Raw genomic sequence first — 23,507 nt, forward strand, 5'->3', positions numbered from 1 at the left:
TCCCTTTTCTCCATATCCTCTTGAGCATTTATTGTTTGTTTGCAGATTTTTTGATGATGGCCATTCTGACTGGTGTGAGGCTATGCCTCAATGTAGCTTTGATTTGCATTTCTGTAATAATGAGCAATGTTGAGCATCTTTTCATGTGTTTATTGGCCATCTGTATGTCGTCTTTGGAGAGATGTCCATTTATGTGTTCTGCCCCCTTTTTGATTGGGTTGTTTGTTTTTCTGGTATTGAGTTGTGTGAGTTACGTACCATTTTTTTTAAAATTATGCTTTGGCAGAGCTCTGATTTGAAGACAATATGATGCCCTTTCTACATAGGAATTGTGTGCAGAGGTCAGTGGCTTCAGATTAATATCGAGACAGAAACTTTGAGAATAGCGGTTTAGGCTTTTTGTACTTTTTATGGGAAACCTAACTTTGACACAAGTTTCCACCTTAACTTTATAGCCTCCCTTTTCACATTAGAAATTGCATCTTATGTTTCTATGAATATATTCTTGCTAACATACGTAGGTTTGTGCTCCACACTGAGAGCAGTGTTTCCAAGAGTTTCAAAAGCTTTAGCAGCTATCTTCACTGTTCTCTTATCTTTTTCTGGATATACTCTTTTGAGCTTTGGACATTTTGCATCGTCTGCATGTGTTATCTCTGTGATTACCCTCTCTAGTCCTGAAGGAGAAAAGGAAAAAAATAAGGTTGTGAGAGCCCAGGGAAACCAGGCAGGGTAGCCACCCCATGAGAGCTGTAATCTAGAGACACACCTATAATCTGAGTCAGGGGGCCACTGCCAGGAAGGAGCAGGGGAGACAGCCCCCACACCCTTGCACTGCTAAGCCCAGCTGTGAGTTAGGTGGCAAGGGAGGCTGCGTGACACACTCTGAAGTGTTGGATTCCCCAGGCCCAGGATGGAGCAGAGAGGAATGGAGAATGGACTGGGGGTTGGGCACATGGAGAATAACCAGCATACTTAGATCTATTTATGGGTGAGACTCTGTATCATCATTTGAGTTTTTTAAGAAGTTGCTGAGATATTTTTAGTTTCTAAGATGTACATTGTTGTAAGTTTAAAACTTAACATGGGGACCGTCAACTCTGGATCTAGAGATAGACTCTGTTAACATCATTTACTAGAAAGTGAAACTTTCCTTTCTTTGTATTTTCTCTCTGGACCTGGGGTCTGCCATTTAGTTAGCTCAGATTTAAGTGATCTTATTTAATGCTATAATTTTTGTGACCCAACTGAGAGAGATTAGTATGTGCATTTTGGAGATGAGGCCTTCCAAACTGTTACAGTTATGCCTGCCATCAAATACATTTTAACACTTCTCTGAAAGAGAGGAGGAGAGGATGAGGGCCTTCACCTTTGATGCCTGAGCAAGTGGATTCTTGTAGGGAAAATAGGAAGACACAGTTTGACAGATTACCACTGTAAAGGGGGGAAAAAACTTTTCCTCTAATAACTGTGCGATGAGAACAGAACTCTCCCAGATGAAACCATCTTTAGCAATAGCAATATTTGCAGCAAAATTTTTGGAATGAATAGTAAAAATTGTTTTTTATTTAAAAAAATAATGAAATTGCTATTCATTTAAAAGCATTCTCACCTATCTCAAACCGTAATTTGGTCCTTTAAATAGTTACAGTAGATCACACTGATCTTACTGTGCTACCAGCTTCAGCTTTCAAAGAGAGCACAGGGTTTTCCTCAAGATTTATATTTTGTATTTTAAACCAAGCAGGACGTGAAGCTTTCAGTCCTAAAGAAGACCTCAGCCCATTTGAAATAATGAAGTGTGAAATGGAGAAGAGAATAAATGGTGTCTTTTGGAGAGAAATTACCTGTTTAGGTCCCTGTGATCCAGTTAGAGACACGCTCCTAGTCAGTGTACAGGAGGTATCTGACACACCCCAAGTATTGCCACTTCTCTAAAACATGAATGTTGATCGTGACATTTTCCAGCAAACCGCACCAGGCAGTTCCCACTTCTTTTTAGAGTATTATTTTCTTTTTTTGTGTACATTGCTAGAATTCACATTCATTGATTATACAGGCTAAAGACAAAAGAGACATAGGTGCTTGTGTCTCTGTGCTGTATGAATCTCTGAGGTAGGCCATGAGTTTTACAAATAAAAATGAAGTTCAAGGAACACAGTGGTCTGCAAGTCTAAATGTCTCCTTCTGATGTCCATGCAGACAGAGTTATAAAGAATTTATGTATAGCTCAGCTCTCTTGTTCTTTGCAGGCTTTCTATAGCACACACTCATGTGAGCCCCAATATAGCAAAAGGATCTTTTCCCAGATGATCAGTTAGAAGCCATGTTGGCAGCAAGTTAGCTGAGCATTTAAGAATGCCGAAGCACTTCATCAGGACCAGTGCTTTGTGGCAGAGTGACTTGATCTAAGCAACTTATTCTTAATGATAGATTACATGTGATTTATAGTCACATGTTTGAGAGGGAGGATGTTTTTAGTCTTTGTGGTGTTTTAGGTGTTCTTTCTTGTTTTGGTAATACTTTTTGTCTGTCTGCTCATAAGGGAAACTGATATGCTTCTTTCGTTTCTGACACAGAAACCAAGCCAGCAAAAGTGCGGCTTTGCAGTCTCACCACAGATCTAACAGCAAAGATATCCAGAACCTAGGTGTGGGTCTGCCCCGGGCTGATGAAGGGCTTCCTGCCAACGAAAGCTTCCTGAATGGAAACCTTGCTGGGGCTACTCTTAGTCCCATGCACACCAAAACCTACCAAGCCGGCAGCCAGCCTGGGTCTACCAGCAAAGATCTGACCAACAACAACATTCCACACCTTCTCAGCCCGAAAGAAGCCAAGTCAAAGACAGAGTTTGATTTTAATATTGACCCAAAGCCTTCAGATGGCCCAGGCACAAAGTACCTCAAGTCAAGCAGCAGATCTCAGCAGAACCGGCACTCTTTTATGGAAAGTTCTCAGAGCAAAGCTGGAACGCTGCAGCCTGGTGAAAAGCAGAGTCGGCACAGCTACATTGACACCATTCCCCAGTCCTCTCGGAGTCCTTCCTATAGGACCAAGGCCAAAAGCCATGGGGCGTTGAGTGACTCCAAGTCTGTGAGCAACCTTTCTGAAGCCCGGGCCCAGATTGCAGAGTCCAATACCAGTAGGTACTTCCCATCCAGCTGCTTGGACTTGAACTCTCCCACCAGCCCAACCCCTACCAGGCACGGTGATACGAGAACTTTGCTCAGCCCCTCGGGGAGAAATAACCGAAGTGAAGGCACTCTTGACTCACGCCGAACCACAACCAGGCATTCTAAGACGATGGAGGAGTTGAAGCTGCCTGAACACATGGACAGCAGCCATTCCCATTCGCTGTCGGCACCTCATGAATCCTTTTCGTATGGGCTGGGCTACACCAGCCCCTTCTCCTCCCAGCAGCGTCCACATAGGCATTCCATGTACGTGACCCGGGACAAAGTGAGAGCCAAGGGCTTGGACGGAAGCTTGAGTGTAGGGCAAGGGATGGCGGCCAGAGCCAACAGCCTGCAGCTCTTATCACCTCAGGTACGACTTAGGGCCTTGACCAGGTGTGTCAGCTCCTTAGGGGAAGGTGGTTTGGGGATGTGATGGGGTCAGTATGCAGTTGTGCTTTAAGGAAGCAATATTTGAAAGACTAATCTTTTAAAACAATTTTTTTTAGTTATTTAAGCTAGTTGTTGAGTACTCAAGGAAACTCAGAAAGCTTGTTTTTTCAAAATCTGTTTCCTTTCTTAAATGTTCCTTTCTGGCATATTTTGTTTAGAGAACCTCTTTTTTCATTTGTTTATTATTTCATTTATTTTTATTGAAGTATAGCTGAGTTATATTGTTGTGTTAATTACTACTATACAGCTAAATGACTCACTTATACATATATATATGTATGCATCCATTCTTTTTCATATTCTTTTCCATGATGGTCTATCACAAGATATTGAATATACTTCACTATAGTGTACAGTAGGACCTTATTGTTTATCCATCCTGTATATACCAGTTTGCATCTGATAATCCCAAACTCCTAGTGCAAGCCTTTCCCACCTCCCTCCCCCTTGACAAGCACCGGTCTGTTCTCTGTGTCCCTGATTCTGTTGATGCTTCATAGATAGGTTCAGTTGTGTCATATTTTAGATTCCACATATAAGTGATATCATATGATATTTGTCTTTTTCTTTCTGACTTAATTTACTTAGTATGATCATATCTAGGTTCATCCATGTTGCTGCAAATGTCATTGTTTCATTCTTTTTTGGGGCTGAGTAACATTCCATTCTGTATATATACCACATCTTCTTTATCCATTCCTCTGTTGATGGACATTTAGGTTGCTTCCATGTCTTAGCTATTGTAAACAGGGCTGCAATGAACATAAGAATGCACCTAGCCTTTTGAATTATCATTTTGTCTGGATATATGTCTAGGAGTTGGATTGATGGATCATATTGTTACTCTAGTTTTCTGAAGAATCTCTATACTGTTTCCACAGTGGCTACACCAAGTTACATTCCCAACACTGTAGGGGGTTCCCTTTTCTCCACACTGTTCCCAGTATTTGTTATTTGTAGACTTGTTATTGATGACCATTCTGACCAGCACAAGGTGAAACTACCTTGTAGTTCTGATTTTCATTAGAGAATCCTATTTTAATTTTTACAGAATTCATCAGCTATCTGGCTAATTTTCTCAAAATTAAGTGTGACTTCATGGAGATTTTCTCTAATCTCTGCAAACCACATTTGCTTAAATCAAACCCTTTTGCTAATACCTTACTCAATATCTAAACTGAATTGAAAAGTTTTAAATTTATCCAGAACTATAGGTAAATATAACTCTAGGCCAAGATAAATGTTAATTTTCAGTCTTTCTAGATTGTTATTACATCTCAATGTTTTTAGCATAATGCTTCTTCCATCTTACTGATCTTCAGACTCCAGAATTGACACTAACCTGTTTAAAAGAAGTAACATTCTTGTAACAGAACACATATTTTTAAATTTTATTTATTTATTTTAATTGGAGGCTAACTACTTTACAGTATTGTAGTGGTTTTTGCCATACATTCACATGAATCAGCCTTGAGTATACATGTGTTCCCCATCCTGAACCCCCTCCCATCTCCCTCCCCATCCCATCCCTCGGGGTCATCCCAGTGCACCAGCCCTGAGCACCCCGTCTCATGCATCGAACCTGGACTGGCAGTCTGTTTCACATATGATAATATAAATGTTTCAGTGCTATTCTCTCAAATCATCCCACCCTTGCCTTCTCCCACAGAGTCCAAAAGACTATTCTTTACATCTGTGTCTCTTTTGCTGTCTCATATACAGGGTTATCGTTACCATCTTTCTAAATTCCATATATATGCGTTAGTATACTGTATTGGTGTTTTTCTTTCTGGCTTACTTCACTCTGTATAATAGGCTCCAGTTTCATCCACCTCATTAGGACTAATTCAAATGTATTCATTTTAATGGCTGAGTAATACTCCATTGTGTATATGTACCACAGCTTTCTTATCTATTCGTCTGCCGATGGACATCTAGGTTGCTTCCATGTCCTAGCTATTATAAACAGTGCTGCAGTGAACATTGGGGTACATGTGTCTCTTTCAATTCTGGTTTCCTCGGTGTGTATGCCCAGCAGTGGGATTGCTGGGTTATATGGCAGTTCTATTTCCAGTTTTTTAAGGCATGTCCACACTGTTCTCCATAGTGGCTGTACTATTTTGCATTCCCACCAACAGTGTAAGAGGGTTCCTTTTTCTCTGTACCCTCTCCAGCATTTATTGTTTGTAGACTTTTTGATAGCAGCCATTCTGACCAGCGTGAGATGGTACCTCATTGTGGTTTTGATTTGCATTTTTCTGATAATGAGTGATGTTGAGCATCTTTTCATAGAACACATATTTTTAAAATTATATCTTTGTGACATAAAACATTCACCTGCATCAAAGACATGAAGTTGGAGAAAAAACAGTGTTAGAAGAAGAAAAGAGTGTTATGTAGGAAAAGTACCCCCTTTTTAGAAGATACAAAAATAGGCTTATCAGTGTGTATCAAAGCTCCAGAAAATACAAATGGACTCTGCAGTGGGAAGCCTAGCAAGATGGGTGCTGGGGAGAGGGAGATTGTCAATAACTATGCAGTTGGTTTAGCAAAATAGCTAAAAGCTTGGACTGGAAAGCCAGGCAGACCTGGGTTTGTATCTGAGTTCTGCAGTATGCTTTAAACTCTAAATTTGGGGATTTATCTGTGCCTTGATTCCTCATCTGAGTATTGTTGCGAGCATTAAACACGGTGTGTAAAGCACTGTGTACCCTATGCTGGGAACAGAGTAAAGGTTTTAGTTTGTTGCTGCTGCTTCTGGGATGATGGGGGCTGTTCTTGAGACACTGAATACCTTCTGTATGCTGGGTATTCTTGGCAACTTAAAAGAGTCTGAGGCAAGGTTCTTGCTCTTGAGAAATATATCTTCTCTTAGGGAAGATTAAATTATACATGATAACAGTGAAATAATTACGAACCAGATTTCTGTGGCACTGGCTATAAAAAGTACTCGAGGATGGGGAGAAATCATTGTTAGCAGGAGCAATCAGAAATGGCTTTTGGAGCAACTGGAGGTCTTGTTGAAGCTCAGATGTGGAGACAGGTTTTTTGGTTGAAGGATGAAGATGTATTTAGGCCTTTACTGAGCTAGGCACCATGATAGTCTCTAACTAGAAAGATCAAGATGTGGTCCCTGTCCTCTTAGAATGTATGGGCTCGGGTGGTGGGATGACACTTGCCAACACATAGGTGGGGACAGTACTGTGAGACTGCATGCCTGTGCTGTGCCGGAGCTGTGCGCAATGCAGGGACAGAGGAGGGTGGCACAGTCTCCGCAGGGGGACTGAGGCAGGCCCCCAGGGGACAGGGGTGGAATCTGAGCAGCAACTTTGAAGATGTTGGGAGCTTCACCAGGGGAAGAAAGTAGAGTGGGCATGAGGAAAGAGGCTCAAGGGAGGGCCAAAAAGACTATCTGGAAGAGAAGGGGAGGGTACTTGAGACATTAAGTAGAATGGTGGGATTGCAACTTGTGCCACATGCATAGAGTGGAAAAATGCAAGATTTAGACCCAAGTGTGAGGTGAGAATATGTTATCTAAGTCAGTGCCAGTGGAAAGACAGAGAAAGAATGAGTCTTACAGACTCCTCAGAAGTAGAACCGGGACTTGTGAATGGAAGGATTGAATATAGGAAAAAGGAAGCCTTCAAGGTTTCTCTCCTAGGAGCTGCTTTTCAGAGTAGAAGAGAGTACTTGAAGTCAGCTAATTCAACCCCTCCATTGCATGGATGAGCATGCTGAGGCTCTGAGAGGTTGGATGGGTTGCCTAAGTTTACCCAGCTAGTTCAGAGTGGAGCTGGGATGTTGAGGGAATGTCCAGGTCTCTAGGCCAGAGCTTTTCACACTGTGTCACACTGACATGTGGAGGTCGGGGTGTGACCCTGGCCCTTATGCAGAGATGTTCTCCATGAGGTTGGAAGATGCTCTGGGGCCCCAGCGAGAGGAGACAGGAGATGTCATGATTGGAGTCAGAGCAGTGGTCGGAGGAGCCTCTCTAGAGAGAAGGGATCTCTAGCAGTCTGGCAGCCCCACATGGATTTACATGGAGGTCAAAAACAATAAAGTATGTTAGCTTTAAGCACAGTGTAAATAGAGAAGTAAGAAACATAAAAAACTGTACCTTGGAGAAAGGACAAATGGACTGGCTCTCTGACTGCTAGAGAAAAGGCTTCATGACCCTGGTAGAAATAAGCTCATTATGAAACAGTAACTGTAGGCTAAAACCAGATCCAACCGTTACTGAATTTTAAGTCCAATTCGGGAGGTGCAGTGCTGAACTGCAAGAAAGTACAAGTTTAAAGGCACAAAGATGGCAGACGGCTTGACAAGTAATTGAAGCCAGGAATAATGGGAATCACTCTCCTGAAAAGTACTGTCACCTTTAAGAGCAAGGGCACTGGACTGGCTCTGTCAACTTAGAGTTTAGGTTAGGTGTAAATCATTTATTTTCTAAGATACTTTTCTAGAGGCTTTTGTAAACAATGCTGGTGATAAAATTCAAATAGATCTTGTCACAAAGTAGAAAGAAGAGAGGCTACATTGAATGATTTCCTGCCCGGAGTCCTTTCGTAGTACATTTGGGGAGTGAGGGGGAGAAAGAATCATATTTTAAATTTTAAATAAACTATTTTGACACATTGTGTAAGGCTCAAGATAATACTCTTTCTGTGCATGATATAAAGATACACAATGCAGCTAACTCCTCTGAATGGCTTGGTAATTTTATTCCATAATTCTTTCTTTCTAAAGGTAGAAAATGCTACTTTTCCCCTCAATGAACAGTGCTATGGATCAAGGCTGCTCTTAGCTTGTGATTCACTTCCTTGACAGAAAGAGGAAGTGTCTCTGGAGATGAGTGCTTGTCGTGATTGTTAAGAAAATACATGAAGTATAAGTACTGTTATCATAGAGGAGATTAAGTACATACACTACAATAGTTAGAGGATTTTTAAGACAGAAATTATTGAGGGTGCTGATTCAATTCCTTGATCTACCCAAAGAACGTTTGTTTTCATCTGAATCTGCCATACATGTCCTTCATGAAAAATATTTTTGCATCTGTTGTTCTTTTTGGAGAACTCGGCCTAAAATCTGCTAGAGATATTTTGGATTAACTAATAGAACCTCTGGTTTCTTCTAATTGAGTGCTGCTCAGAACCATGGCTTTCTAGATAGTAGGAGGATGATTTTCTTTGTTTTAATAATTAATTGAACTATTTTCAGAGTAATTCATTCCCTGCTTACATTAACTTTAATGAGAATTTCACTTTCCATCTGTCTGACATTTGTTTGACATATTTTACATTCATCAGATGATTCACTCTTTTTTAGCCAACTCACATTTTTTATTTTAGCCAGTTAAGGTACTGGTTATACCAGATAAAACCCATGGAAATTTAGGTGATTTTCGTCCCTAGGAACAAGACAGTCTCAAAAATCCTTTTAACTTTGACTTTCAGCCTGGAGAGCAACTCCCTCCAGAGATGACTGTGGCACGATCTTCTGTTAAGGAGTCCTCCAGAGAAGGCACCTCTTCATTCCATGCGCGGCAGAAGTCTGAGGTATGAATTTTCTAGAGTGGCTACCATTCCTGATAGAATGTGTCTATAAAGATTGGTCATTCAGAATCATTACAATCTGTCTTATAAGATTTATCCATACGTAGTCTCCCACAAATAATTTGAACTGGCTTACAAAGGAAGCAGTCTTCCTCATGCCATAATTCTGAGTTTTGTCTTAAATAGATCCCAGAGTAAATTATAGATCAGTTAGGTACTGCTCTGAGTACACAGGCCGCATCATCATCACTCTGCTGTTTACCTTTTTTTTTTTTTTTTTTTTTTGCTGCTGTTTACCTTTTGTCTCAGGGTGGAGCGTATCATGACCCCCACTCTGATGATGGCGCCGCCCCCAAGGAAAATAGACACCTGTATAATGATCCTGTTCCAAGAAGAGTTGGCAGCTTCTACCGAGGTAAACCCAGCTCCTAGCACCCATCCGGGTCCTCTCTTCTCTCCCCCTCACTACATCTCCAGCCCACACACCCCCCTACATTCCACTGCCCTGACTTCTGGTCAGTGGCATTCCTACCTGCACTGCTGCCTTCCGCCACATCTTCCTGCCCTGGGTCCCAATGTCTTAGTTCAGACCCTTGTGGCTCTGACTTGATTTCTTTGAATAGCCTCCCAGCAGCTCTCCCTATCTCTAAAGTCACCATCAAAATGGTCCCTGGAATGATCCTTATGAAGCTGTGTTCTAACCACACCACTCATTCGATCAAGTCATAGCATATTTATCGATGTCACTTGTGTGCCTTAGACTTTTAATTTAGAACAGCAGTGAGCAATACAGCCAAAGGTCTCCACCCTCACAGAGCTCACATTCTCATGAGGAGAGAACAATACTAAATGTAATAATTACATAGAGCCATAAAAGATAGTAAATGCTACAGGGGAAAAAAAATACAACAGGGCAATCCATTGCCCCCAGCCCCAGTCCTCTCTCTCTCTCATCTGCTAAGAATCTTCTGGTGGCTTCCCATTGGCAACAGGACAAAATGTTTGTTCCCTCAGATGGCATTTTAGACTTTCTGTGCCTGGCCCTTGCTATTCTTTCCAGCTCTTCCCCCGCCACTCACACAGGTCATGCCCTCCTCTGACCTGAATGCATTACTCCAAATGCTCAGACAGCTTCTTTCTGTCCCTTTTGAGAATCGGCTTTGATTTCCTCTGCAGTGTGATGGCTTCCCTGCCCACCTAGACAAAATGAAGTGTTTTCCTTCTTTGTTCTGCTCATGGTCCTTTGTTTCTAACATAACACACACCACGTGGTATGGCTTCTTTGCATTTCTCTCACAAGGTTACAAGGCCCTTTACCTTTTCCTCTTTTACCCTCATTGACTAGGACACTGCCTGGCAGTTTCAGAAATATTTGTTGAATGAATAACAGAAACTCTTCAAGTGTACTTGTATGACCTTAAAATTGTGTTTTGATGTTTAACAGACAATTGTAACAAATGTTTCAGGGGCTGACAGAGAAAGACATCCCCTTTAAGGAGCTATGTAGTAACAGAGTGGGGCCCCCCCAGGCAGCCCCAGCCCCTAGTGGGGAGACAGACAGCAAGCCCACCAGGGCACAGGTAAAGTCGTGGGTCCTCGAGGCCTAACTTCTCATAATTCTGTTCATTTGGGAAGATAGCTGGAAAGGCAGAAATTGGTGGGCAACATGGACAATGGCTTGGTCATTTTAACTAGGAATCTGAGCTAAATAAATGCATGCAAGTCTTATTCAGGACCTAAATATATATTGACTGATTAGGCTACTCTGTTCCCTCCTAGCCCCAAGCTGGAGAAGAGCATAAGACATTCGATACCTTTTGATGCATTTATTATTTTTCTGATGTCACGGTTACTTTAGAATCTTATGGGACTAAAATTTTAATTCAGATTAAAGGTAATTAAAACAAAAGTATTATAGTGTACAAATAAACAAAAGTATTTTCTTCTCTCCCTGGAAGTTTTACTTCCAAAATGGATCACACACATGTTAATTCTATAGATGTCTAGAGAGTATATGTTAATATTAAGATGTTAACTAAGTTTTTAATTAATTAGTCCCTGACCTCAAGGAACACAGATTTATTTTGATTGCCAATTGATTACTATCAGCAAAGCCCCTTCTAATTGACTTCAGAGTTTGGCAGGTAGAACATTTTTATTTTAGAAAGTCCAGAAATAGAAGTGAAAGATTTAACTAGGTGAAACATTTGAAGACATCTCTCATTTCAGTGATACCACTAAATCTAACTGGATGATGATCTAGTGGTATCACTGAAATGACAGATGTTTTTAGAATATTTCCCATTTTTGTTCCTGTTAGCCAAGAGTCAAGTGAAATGGTGTCATTTGTCTTTACATACAGCCTGTGTATTCCTTTTGTGATGAAATTTGTAATATATTTTGATTTATGACCAAGCTTAGAAATTGACAGAAAAAGATGATTACCCCCCACCAAAGAAAAACAGAAAAGTATCTATTCACAAACATCACGGTTTGTCTTTTTGTTTATTCCTGGGTTGAATACTTAGAGAAAAATAGTATTTTTGTGCAAATAACCACATTTCTTTGGAATTGAGTTTTAAAAATATATAAAATTGATATGTCACCTCCCAAGTGGCAAGTCTTAAACTGTAGTTGGTATATTCCAGCACATATAATGTTAAGAGTCACTTCAGACTAAAAATAGATTCTACATAGTTGGGTCTATGATATAAGAAAGCCTCAACTTAAGTGAATGTCAAATAGAGAGGTGGGGATCATATTCATACTTTGAAATCTCCTATGATGTTTTCCAGTTTATCAGCTGTTACATTAATTTATGTCTTGAATATATTGCCTGAGTTAACTGCCCCTTGCGAGTTACTGTCATAAGCAATTGGGGGAGGGGGGAGGGAGAGAATGTTCCCTGGAATGCCTCCATCCTCAGAAAACACAAAAGTTTTATGAAGGGAAAGTGAGGATATTGACTTACCTTTTTATTATTTTGTTTGTGTGAGAGAAATGCAATAGAACAATATGAGAAGTGCTTTGATCAAAAGAGTACATCAGTGGCTTACCTTTTCTTTATTCAGTGCCATCTCCACGTCCAGACAATTCTTTCCATGAAAATAATGTGTCAACCAGAGTTTCTTCCCTACCATCAGAAAGCAGTTCTGGAACTAACCACTCAAAAAGACAGCCAACATTCGATCCATGGTGGGTATTTTAGCTTGTTTTTACTCTTCTTATTTCTAACTGTGGATTTGAGATTTCACAGCAATTTAACAGTTTAGCATTCTTTCTCCTACTAGGCCTTTCTTTCTCGAGAGAGATTGTTTCATAAGGGAAATGTGATTTGTCATTATTTGTAATGGTTTCTTTCAAAATGTTCAGCATTTATGTTAAATATCATGTAAAAGAAAGAAAATACCCTGGGTCCGTGCATACCTCATAAGTCTTCCATCGTCTTCTGACATGATTGACATCCTTTGCCGTCTTCTCCGCTTGTTCCTGTTGAATCATGTAGGAGACAATTTGCTTAGCCCTTGGTGTGCAGTGTCTCACTCAGTTCTCACAATCAGCCTTTGAAGTAGGGAAGCCTTTCCTCTCCAGATGAGAAAACTGCAGCTTAGAAAAGGTAAGGAGCCTGCCTGGTGCTGGACAGCAAGTACCAGGGAGGAGACGGGATCTAGACCCAGATGGGTTCTGACTCTAAAGCTCATGTCTTTTACTTCTGTACTACCTGACTTTCATTCAGGGTGAAAAGAGAGATAATGGAACAACCATTTGTGGTACCACAAAAATGTACTGGTAGTCAGAGGGCAAAATGATGTACCAATTTTGCATATCTTTTAATCTTTGTGTCATGTGTAATAAAAATTTAAGGAGAGAATTATAACACACATCAAGTCTCATTAGCATATTTTGTGTGGGGGGTAAGGACTGTATTTTAAATAATGTAGACTTCATAGTCTCAGCTGCCCAGAAAGACTTCCCAGAATCTAGATGTGAGGGGTGTTTATATATTTTTCATAGGGCTATTAAGTTCTCCACCAAGAGAATAAAATGGCGCCTCACTGTAATGCACTGAATTGAGAATGAGACCAATCTGTCAGATTCTGTCTCTGCTGTTTATTGCCAGAATTCATACAGTTTGGACCCTGTTGGCAGGGTAATATCAAGGTTTCAGTGTTACCATGCCCTATAGGGAAAATAACTTATTTTTACAATAATAAAAATTATTTTCTTAAAGTTATAAATACTTTTTCTTTTATAAGCACATTTTATATTTATCACCTTATTTATAAAATGAGAGTTTTAACATTAGTGACTCAGAGGTTAGACTCTGGAAATGAGATATCTTGACTAGTGTCACCTTTTGGCCATGTGAGCTTAAGCTCTCTGTCCCTCAGTTTCCTTGTCTATAAAATAGGCTAAGAATAGCACTTCACTCATACAGTATATATGATCATTAAGTGAAGTAAAACATCAAAAGCATCTAGAGCAGTGCCTGGCACCGTTGTGACTTGTTAACGTTAACAGCAGCAATTTTTTACCATTAATGTTCTCTAACTTCAGTATGACTTACCAGGTGTCTCCTCTCCACTCACTTTACTGAGGAACTTCTGTGAGTTCTTTGTCCATAACTTAGATAAGATCTACACATTAACTGGAGAGCACAGGTACAACTCCAGTTACCGACGTTGACAGTTTTCAAGTGGTTTTGACAAGCTGTGAGAATAGTGTCTAAGTTGTGAGACTACAGAAATACAGATGGAATTGTGTTTCATCTTGGTCATTGCATGATGAAGTGGTGATGGTTTAAAAGAGCGTTGATTACAGATTAGCATGAATGAAAATTAGATAGGTCAGATCAAAACTACATCTAAATGGGGGATTCACAGTCTTAACAGCATATTATTTCTGACTTCTTGATAATCAGTTTAAGTAGACCTGGATATCTGTAGAAACCTAAAAACAATTGTTTTGAAAAGAATTAGAGGCACAGTTGGGATGCTGAACTTTAGACAGGTCTTCATCAAGTCATCTGATATTGCTGTTATGAGGTTTGAGAGAATTCCAGAATTTCCAGGGAGGAATTGGATATATTCTTTTGTTCTTACTGCCCCTCATGATAGTGCTGCTATGACACTTCTCCCCCATGCATCGCATCCAACTTAGTCTAAGTCATCCATTAAGCTCGACTTGTCTTGGATTTTTTCCTTGAACAAGATCTCTCATTGGTTCACCATATTTATATTTGAGAGAATGCCATTTGATAACTTTTACAAAAACATGAATGAGGCTTGCCATGGTGACATAGTGAATTGCTGTTCCTAAATTGTCACTGTCCTAAGGGCAGTCTGTTTCTCCTTGTTAGTAGTACTTACATTTCTTTGGAGAAGGGGATATTTGTAGAGGGCACACATTTCTTGCAACGGGAAAGTCAAGCTACTGTATCATACTTTTAAATGATAGTGTAGTATAATATGCAGAGCTGTTATTCTGACCATCTCAACTGTCCAGAATCCAGTTAAGAACTGGGAGATAAGCCAAAACATTTCAGAACAACAAAAATAGGGTTAATACAGTCCATTGATCATCTTTAGTAATGGGAAAACACCTCCACCCTCCCTGTGAGCCTGCTTATTCTTCTTCTATGTTGAGTTCTCTCAGTTGGCACTGAGGTTGTCAGGCAAGAAATAATCCCAGGTAACAAGACGGTGTGCAGAGAGAGAAGGATCCTGAACAGTAACTGTAGAGAGAAGAGAGGTAGTTTGACTTTTCTAATGCTCTAAAAGGAAAGTCATTTCTGGTCATTATGGTTTCATACATAGAGTGGATATCCAGGTAGAGTATATATCTTTAAAATAGGCTGCTCTTCCTTTCCATGAAAAGACGAAGTGTTTAGAAGACTGCTGTCAAAATTGGGTTAAAAATTGACACTTAAACAATAAACCAAATTAATTAGAAATCCCAGTAGTTAAGATAAGTGAAGAATTGCTGTCACTCACTTGCACAATCCCAGGCTTTCTCTTCTTATAAAGTTATGAATACATTGGTATCCTTTATTGTCATTATAATGCACAGAATTATTCCCGTAGAATTAGTCCCCGACTTTCTACCCTCAGACATTAGCCAACCGACCCCTAGTCATACTGGCAGAGGAAGGGAGGTGACAGGGAAAGTGTCACAGTCAGCTTCTCTTTGATACACCTTCTCACTACTGCTCTTGAGGGGATTATAATGGAGCTCCCTGGCCCTCTGTCTAACTGGTGGGTCGTTTGCCTTGAGTCTGTGAGCAGCTTGAGGTCACACCCTTTGTTTTAGTTTTTCTCTGTATTTCCAACACCTACCACTGATCCTGGCGCATACAGAGGTACTCTATAAATGTTGATTGGGTTTGATTCAGTTGGTTTTCATTCCTTCCTTTTTTTAGGTGTTTCTTTTGAATTCTCTTTCTTTTTAACCCCTTATGGAAATAGTAGCTGTTCTGTTAGATAATGTTTGAGTGCCATGACTATTCAGGAAGGAGACTGTTATTGTTACCCACCCCTCTCCCCCCACACACACATATATACATATATTCTTCCCCACATCATGCTTGCTGCACCCCCCACCCCTCCCCACCCCCACTGTGTTTTCAGCCCTGGATAACATGCCAAGTGACAGCTGAGTGGTCCTTCTCAGAGCTCCTGTCCCTGAGACTTAGGTGATCACCATTTGCCCTTCTCTTGTGTTGCTCCCCTGTTGCCTATATAGTTAGTTTGCTCAGTACAGCACACAACTGTTGACCGAATGAGGTAGAATCAATAACAGGGTCCAGAATTCACAAGTGAGATTAAGTCACAGGGCTCACTCTTACCCACTGGGTGCAGTACTGGTTATAAATGTTCAAGTCCTTTTTTTCACTCATTTGTACAGCATACAGCGTTATAGGTGCCTGAGTTCCTGGCAGCTTCTCTCAATCCCTGAGTCTTTCTTGCAGGTTTTTCTCCTTCGATTTCTCTGTTAATTCTGTATGTGTGTGTTTCAGTGTAGCTTCTCCCTCTCTGTCTCCCTCCCTCCCCCACTGGCACTCTTTCTTTCTCTCTGACTTCCTTTTGTGTCTTTCTTTTTGTGATGCATGCACACTTAACACTTTACTCCTAGCTTTCATCCTCTAATTCAAGGGTAATTTCTTTTTCTTTTTTGTTTTGGCCCCTGGAATCTTTTCCCACCTGGATCTTGACCCCACTGCCTCTCCATGGCTCCATTTTGAGGATCCTGTCCTCATTATTCCCCTTTCCCCGGACTCTAGTTTATCCAATGCCTCTGAAGAGACCCTGCAGAGAGTCTTTGATTCATCATCTGTGATTTGGGGACACAAGGAATTGCAAACACCGAGCTTTTTGTCCTGCTCCTCCTTCTCTTTCAGTACTGTCCCCCATCGCCCCCATACTCTCACCTTCATTTTATTGGACAGTCTTCTTCCTCCTAGGGCTGGTGTCTCAAGCCTTCACTTCTTCTCATGCCAATATTCACATTCTTATAGTAACACCTGTTCCCATCCTGAAGATGTGGTCATGATGAATGTGGCCCCCTTAAAGATTTCCTCAGTTGGCAGAAACCACTTTAACTGCTGACCCTCAGCAGACCATTGAGATTTTGTTATACTTTAATTCTGATTAGTAAAAACTTCTTCCCATTAACCTAAATACTCTGCTGTCCTTCTAGGTTATGTGCAGACCCCAGTATGGAAGGACATGAGCTGTATCAGAAGCATATAATGCTTTAACTTCTGGAAGTTACAAATTGTTAAAAATAGTATTACTGGTTAGATTAGATGCTCTCTGAGGTTTCTTTGAGGCTTCCCTGATAGCTCAGTTTGGTAGATTCTGCCTGCAGTGCAGGAGACCCCAGTTCGATTCCTGGGTTGGGAAGATCTGCTGGAGAAGGGATAGGCTACCCACTCCAGTATTCTTGGGCTTCCCTGGTGGCTCAGCTGGTAGAGAATCTGCCCGCCATGCGGGAGACCTGGGTTCAGTCCCTGGGTTGGGAAGATGCCCTGGAGAAGGGAAAGACTACCCTCTTTCAGTTCTAATAGTGGTGCTTTTGTGTTTCCAGCAACTGCTTACACTGTTCTGCTATGTTTCCTAGAACCCTCACATAACTGAATGCTGTGCCTAGAATTTAGTTAAGGGCAGTCTGTCTTTAGACCCCATCCAAGGGTTTCATCTCCTTAATCTCAAAAGTACTTGTCATAAGAAACTTTGACCAAATAGGCCCAGTCTGTCGTTAGGATGAGAGTGTTTTTCCCAGCAATACAGCATTGAGTTTACGGAATCTTTAACATTTCACTATTTCATTCTCACTCATTCCATCATGTCTGAAGTTTTCTCACTTTCAAAACTGCTAACGCATCAGAGTCCCAATACTAATTATTTTATTGGATGTGTTGTATTATGAAACTTTAACTTCAGAGCTTGAAACTCTCAATGAGGTTTGAAATTGTAGTTCCTAATGAGTTTCAGAAACACTTGAGCCTACAGTACATGTTTTTACTTCCTTGGTATTCCCGTTAACTTTTAGGCTAAACACTTAAGAATGAATGACCCTTGCTCCTTCAAACAGTCATAGTTTTTACTTCTTGTTTTTTGTCTGTTTGTCTCCAAATTGTTTCCTTTGTGGTCTTTGATCTTGAGTTCTTGGCCTTTCAAATGAATTTTCTATTCTGTAAATCTTTTTGTTATATTTTTAGTCCATGTTTGTTATTGAAATTTAAAAGAAGTAACAACAAATCACCAATAATCCTACTACCCAGAAATAACTAAGTTTTTTTAAAATTTCTCTCTGCTTTATAAAAAATTTGTGTATATATACACATATATGACTTTTAAAAAATATAGCTGGGCTCATGTAGAAAGTTTTGAATCAATCCTGCTGTTTTCACTTAGTATTATAGTTGAAATGTTCCTTCAGGTTAGTGAAAATTCTGTGACAGTGTGATTTTAAAAATAGCTTCATGGTATTTTCTATCATGTGGATCTGTAATAGATTATATAAATGTTTTCTGCCTTCACATAGATTTAATCAAGTAAAGGATGCTGGTTTGCTCATATTTTTTAGATGTTCTAGTAACTTCACTGTTCAGTACTCTAAAACCATAAGTATGAATGAATTCCATCACCTTTAAAGTTTCTACTCTTGATTTTAGGGAACAGCTAATAGAAGGAATTCAGTCATTTGAGAAGATAGTTTTCCACAGGCATCTAAATATTCAGATTCAAAAAAGGGCCCATGGAATGTGCCTTTTTCAAGAATGACACCATTGCAGTTGTTTTTAAGACCATAAATTAAATTAAGTAACATAGGGCCTCTGTTAACATATAAGTAGTCAACTTCTTGGGGCCAGTGGCTTGTTTGCTCTCTTTTAATACCTCCTATTTGTATTAAAATACCTGGTGGTGTCAGTGATACAAAGCTTAAAGTCGTTATTTCAAGTCAGAAGCTTTTTTTCCCAAAAGTGTGCTTTGTAGTAATGCATTATCCTGTCTCTGTTTTTTCTTACCTTATCTACTTTTTATTTAGTTTTAATATATAGGTATAAAATTTTCATAAAGGAATTTTCCAATTTCAGGCAATTTTTACTTTTATTTGTAAGGTTTCTGTAGTAGCATTGTTTTTTTTTTTTTTTTTAATGTTCAGTACCTTGGTAAGCCACTGATAATGAACTTGTTAAGCTGGTTTTTAAAAAGTAAATGGAAAAATGAAGATACTGAAAATGTTTTTGTTTCCCTTGGAGGGATACAGAAAAGGCATCCTTCAAACGTGTGCTTTCCAGGCTCTCTAATCCTGAGGTTTTCAACAGCATAAAAATGGTCCTGTAGCATGGTTACAGATCATTTGTAATAATGTTCAAATTGCTAGTTCAAGTGAGCCTTTGCCAAAGGCTAATCATTAACCATGCTTCATGATATTCAGTTCCTTCTGTGCTTTTTAGGGGTTCTTTACCTATGTGCTTGATTCTTCATGGCTATTTGAACCTGGTGTCATGCATTTTTAGTCTTCATTATATTTGTCATATAATGGTAGGGGAATGATTGAAAGATCAATATGATAAAAATGTCTTCCCATTTAGGAAAAGTCCTGAAAACATTAGTCATTCTGAACAACTCAAGGAAAAGGAAAAACAAGGTTTTTTCAGGTCAATGAAAAAGAAAAAGAAGAAATCTCAAACAGTAAGTAAATGGCCAATTTCTATTTACAATGGCATACAAGTCTACATTAGTCTGTGGGATCTTTACACTTTGTACATGGCAATCAAAGTGAATTATTTTCTTACTGATACTTGATATGCATATACTTTACATGTTTCTTTCTCAAATTCTATACAACTTCCTCCTCCCACAGAGCCTTTTCTAGATTCAACAGAACCTCTAGGAATAGGAGAAATTTAATTTGGATGGAAGAGAATGCTTTAACCCTCTTTCAGTAAACACCTTATCCGTATGGATTTATATTCATGTAAAAGTTATGAACCTTCAGGATTTATTTCTCTCTGAGGGTTAAAGATATGTGAAAATTTAGGAAATGGTTTTGGTTTGTGTTTAAATCTTAGAATTCTTAACTAACCCATCATTCATCATTCTCCCCTGGCTGGTTATCTGATTCCCATGTTGCATTTCTGGGCTGCCTAGTCACAGGAGCTAGCATTTGACATTTCAGGGCTTGCTTTAGTAGGAGGACATGTTTATCTTGTGATTGAACTGGAAAATGGAATGAGTCTCATCTCCTGAGAGCCCTCCACCTGAACCAAGGGCTGGCTGCATGAAAGCATTCATGTCATATCACTGAACCAGGCATGGATTCTGCTGGTTAGTGACTTGAGAACACATGGAGAAGCCAGGCCTCCAGGCCAGTGAGAACATCTTCACCACACGAGGGATGCTTTGCTTTATAATATCTTTGAGTCTAGACAGGGTTGTGTCGGCTATCTTTAATTATTTTGTTTCTAGTTTTAATTCATATGTGATTGACTCTCACTTACTTAACAAGGAAAAAGACATAATCAAAATGACCTACTCAGATGGACTTCATTGATTTCATCTCTTAAAATGAATAGATTAAACTCAGTTTTTCTGAGGTCTGTTCCATTTTGAAAAGTCTTATGACTCAATGGTAAGTAATGGTGAGATGATAGTAACAAAGAATATATTTGAAGTAAGGATTTAATAAAGGCCTTTCTAGATTACTGGGCTTCCCTGGTAGCTCAGATGGTAAAGCGTCTGCCTGCAATGAGGGAGACCCAGGTTCAATCCCTGGGTCAGGAAGATACCCTGGAGAAGGAAATGGCAACCCACTCCAGTACTCTTGCCTGGAAAATTCCATGGATGGAAGAGCCTGGTAGGCTACAGTCCATGGGGTCATTTCTCTTTCTTGTTTGTTAAATTTATGATGCCATTATAATATAAATATGAGCTCATTAGAAAAAAAGGTCAGAAAAATTGAGGAAAAAATGATAATTTCCAATCTTACCACCCTATCTCAACTAGTATTAGGATTTTGGTGTATTTCCTCCTAGCTTTTTAGCCGGTGCATATGTTTATGAAAAGAAGGTGGTTTTTTAGTTTGCTTTAAATAATAGTAGTCATTCTAGTACAATTTTGTATTCTGGCTTTCTAATAGTGTTTCTATCACACATATACACAGTATATATGTTACTACACAGATTTTATTATCTTCATTTTAATGGCTTATAATATTTCTGAAATGTTCATTTTTAAAAAAAGCTGGCTACATTTCTGACTGAAACTCACTTAAAGTAGAAGGTCCAATCAAGGTGTCGCTTAGTCACGTATTAACTGCATACTTTGTTTAAACTAGATGAAAAAACAGACCTGATTTGAAGTAGTGAGGCTTAAAATATGTACAGTGCTAATAAAACTTTTATTATCTATGGAACATATTTATGCATTGTGAATATTAAATTTAGATTACCTCCTCCTAACCACTTATTATTTAGAGATTGTTTTGGTTCTTAACCTCAGGCCCATAACCATTGTGGGGTTGATTAAATGAAAGTAGCAAGACATAGGAATTGAAGGTGTTTTTGTGTATAGATTTAGCTTTTGATGTCTGCCTTAGACCAGCATTAAACCTGTGGCTCACTATGGCATGAGTCAAGTGTGTACATGTTGACTATTACTCAGGATCTGGTTTGAATTTTAGATGTATAAATAGTGTAGGTTAGGGTAAATAGGATATTTACTATTCTCTAACATACTCTTCACTTGAACTTACTTGTTTCAGGGTTTCATACTTTTCATTTTTGATATGTAAAGTAACTGCAAATAATCTCTGCACAGGTCACAATGACTTAAGCCTTCCAAACCAAAAGTTGTTTATACCTCTGCATTTTTTTAATTAAAATAGAAAAGAAAATGTTTAAAGGGCTTGATATCTAAACTAAGATTTCCAAAGAGCACTCAGTGTAGTATTTCCTGGCAGACCACAGGCTGCCAAGCTTGATATTGTGGTAACTGCCTCCTTCAAATGAGCATTGGAACAGAATTAAATTCAACTTTTCTTCACTCACTAGAACTCAGCAAAAGGAAACCTAGGTAAATTAACTTTGAAGGACTTAAAGCATTGTGGCCTTTGCACAAGATTGAACAAAATGGAAACTTGATACCCAGTGCACAGAGAGAAGTCTCTGGATCTTAAATCTAGTTTAACCCCCTTATTTTGCTGATATAGGAACTGCCCAGGCAAGTTGTGACCTGCCTGAAGTTGCACAGTCAGTTTGGAGAGCCCGAGGTGGGTTCTCTTGGATAGCAGGCCCAGCTCAGTCCCTGCCAGGGTCCCACCAGGAGGTGTGGAGCGCCTCCTGCTGCTTGCTCTTGAGAATGCTCTCTTTTTTTAATGTGAATTTTTTTAATTGAAATATAATTGACTTACAATATTATATTAGTTTCAGGTGTATAGCATAGCGATTCAGTATTTTTGCAGTTTATGGCAATGGCACCCCACTCCAGTACTCTTGCCTGGAAAATCCCATGGATGGAGGAGCCTGGTGGGCTACAGTCCATGGGGTCGCTAAGAGTTGGACACGACTGAGCGACTTCACTTTCACTTTTCGCTCTCATACTTTGGAGAAGGAAATGGCAACCCACTCCGGTGTTCTTGCCTGGAGAATCCCAGGGACAGAGAAACCTGTTGGGCTGCCATCTATGGGGTCGCACAGAGTCGGACATAACTGATGCAGCTTAGCAGCAGCAGCATACTGAATTAAAAGTTATTACAAGATAATGGCTAGGATTTTCTGTGCTATACAATATCCTTGTTGCTTCTCTATTTTATTTATTATTTTTTTCTAATTGGAGTATAGTTCATTGACAGTGTTGTGTTATTTTCTGCTGTAATAGCAAAATGAATCAGTCATACATACACATATCTGAGGGCTCTCTTGTGGCCTCCTTAGCCACACATGTTAAACTCTTCACGGATCCCTATCTTGGGAACAGGAAAACCTTATGGGCTATTTTTCTTGAATGTTTTCAGACACACCAGTAAAAGATGATCTGAACTTTCACAGACATTCTGGTGCTCTGACAATTGAAATATCCAAAACAGGGTAAAGTCATGCCAAAAAAATCATTCACTATTGTAAAGGTGCCTGCTTTGACTCAAGCAAATCTGGAAGCCGCCTTGGGAAATCTGGCTTCAGTTCCACATTCAGACAGTTACATAAGCCCTCAGAGCATATGGTGACTTTGCCAACTTGGTAATTGTACCCTAGTTAGTTAGTATCTCAACTGGTAATCATGCTTCAGTTTGGAGATTGAACTTTCTTTTTCTTTACTTTTGTGGCATATTCTGCATTGTGCCAGCTATTTTCCATGGCATGAATACTTCTCACAGTGTAGAGCCAGGCTTCTTCCTCTACAGTAGAATCCTGCAATATTGATACATTCCCCTTCCAAGTGATGTTTTCTGGTTTAAGAGTTGACCATGTTCAAAAAGGTTTGCCGTATCTTTTCCTTTTTCCTAAATAGGCATGTGGATTACATGAGATTATTTAGTTGCTTAAGTCCCCTCTGGAGATTGGAAAGAGATTGAAGTTCATCGATAGCCCTTTAAACATAATTCTTTATAACAGTAATATTTCTGATAATAAATAAATCCTTAAATGTTTTATAAGCTGAATATGAATATATGTGTGTAAGTCTCTAGAGATGTTCCTGCTGTAGGTATTGATGCTGTCCAAAGGTTCTTTATACACATAGAAGTTTCTGCATGTCTTAAATTTACATTATTAGCATCTTCATGCCCAGGTGAGAAATGACACAAAGCCTTTCTACATGCA

General features: G+C 39.5%; 1 protein-coding gene across 2 annotated transcripts in view; it reads left to right on the forward strand.

Moving 5' to 3' along the window:
- The window catches only part of CDKL5 (cyclin dependent kinase like 5), a 185,359-nt gene that overhangs the window by 151,235 nt on the left and 10,617 nt on the right, over positions 1-23,507 (forward strand). For both annotated transcript variants that reach the window (XM_027962883.3, XM_060407647.1), the window contains exons 12-16: positions 2,580-3,546; positions 9,083-9,184; positions 9,491-9,596; positions 12,253-12,376; positions 19,281-19,380. In XM_027962883.3, the coding sequence (XP_027818684.1) occupies positions 2,580-3,546; positions 9,083-9,184; positions 9,491-9,596; positions 12,253-12,376; positions 19,281-19,380 (1,399 nt within the window). The remainder of the gene's footprint in view (positions 1-2,579; positions 3,547-9,082; positions 9,185-9,490; positions 9,597-12,252; positions 12,377-19,280; positions 19,381-23,507) is intronic.

This window comes from Ovis aries, chromosome X (assembly GCF_016772045.2).
Source record: "Ovis aries strain OAR_USU_Benz2616 breed Rambouillet chromosome X, ARS-UI_Ramb_v3.0, whole genome shotgun sequence".
Taxonomy (NCBI): Eukaryota; Metazoa; Chordata; class Mammalia; order Artiodactyla; family Bovidae; genus Ovis; species Ovis aries.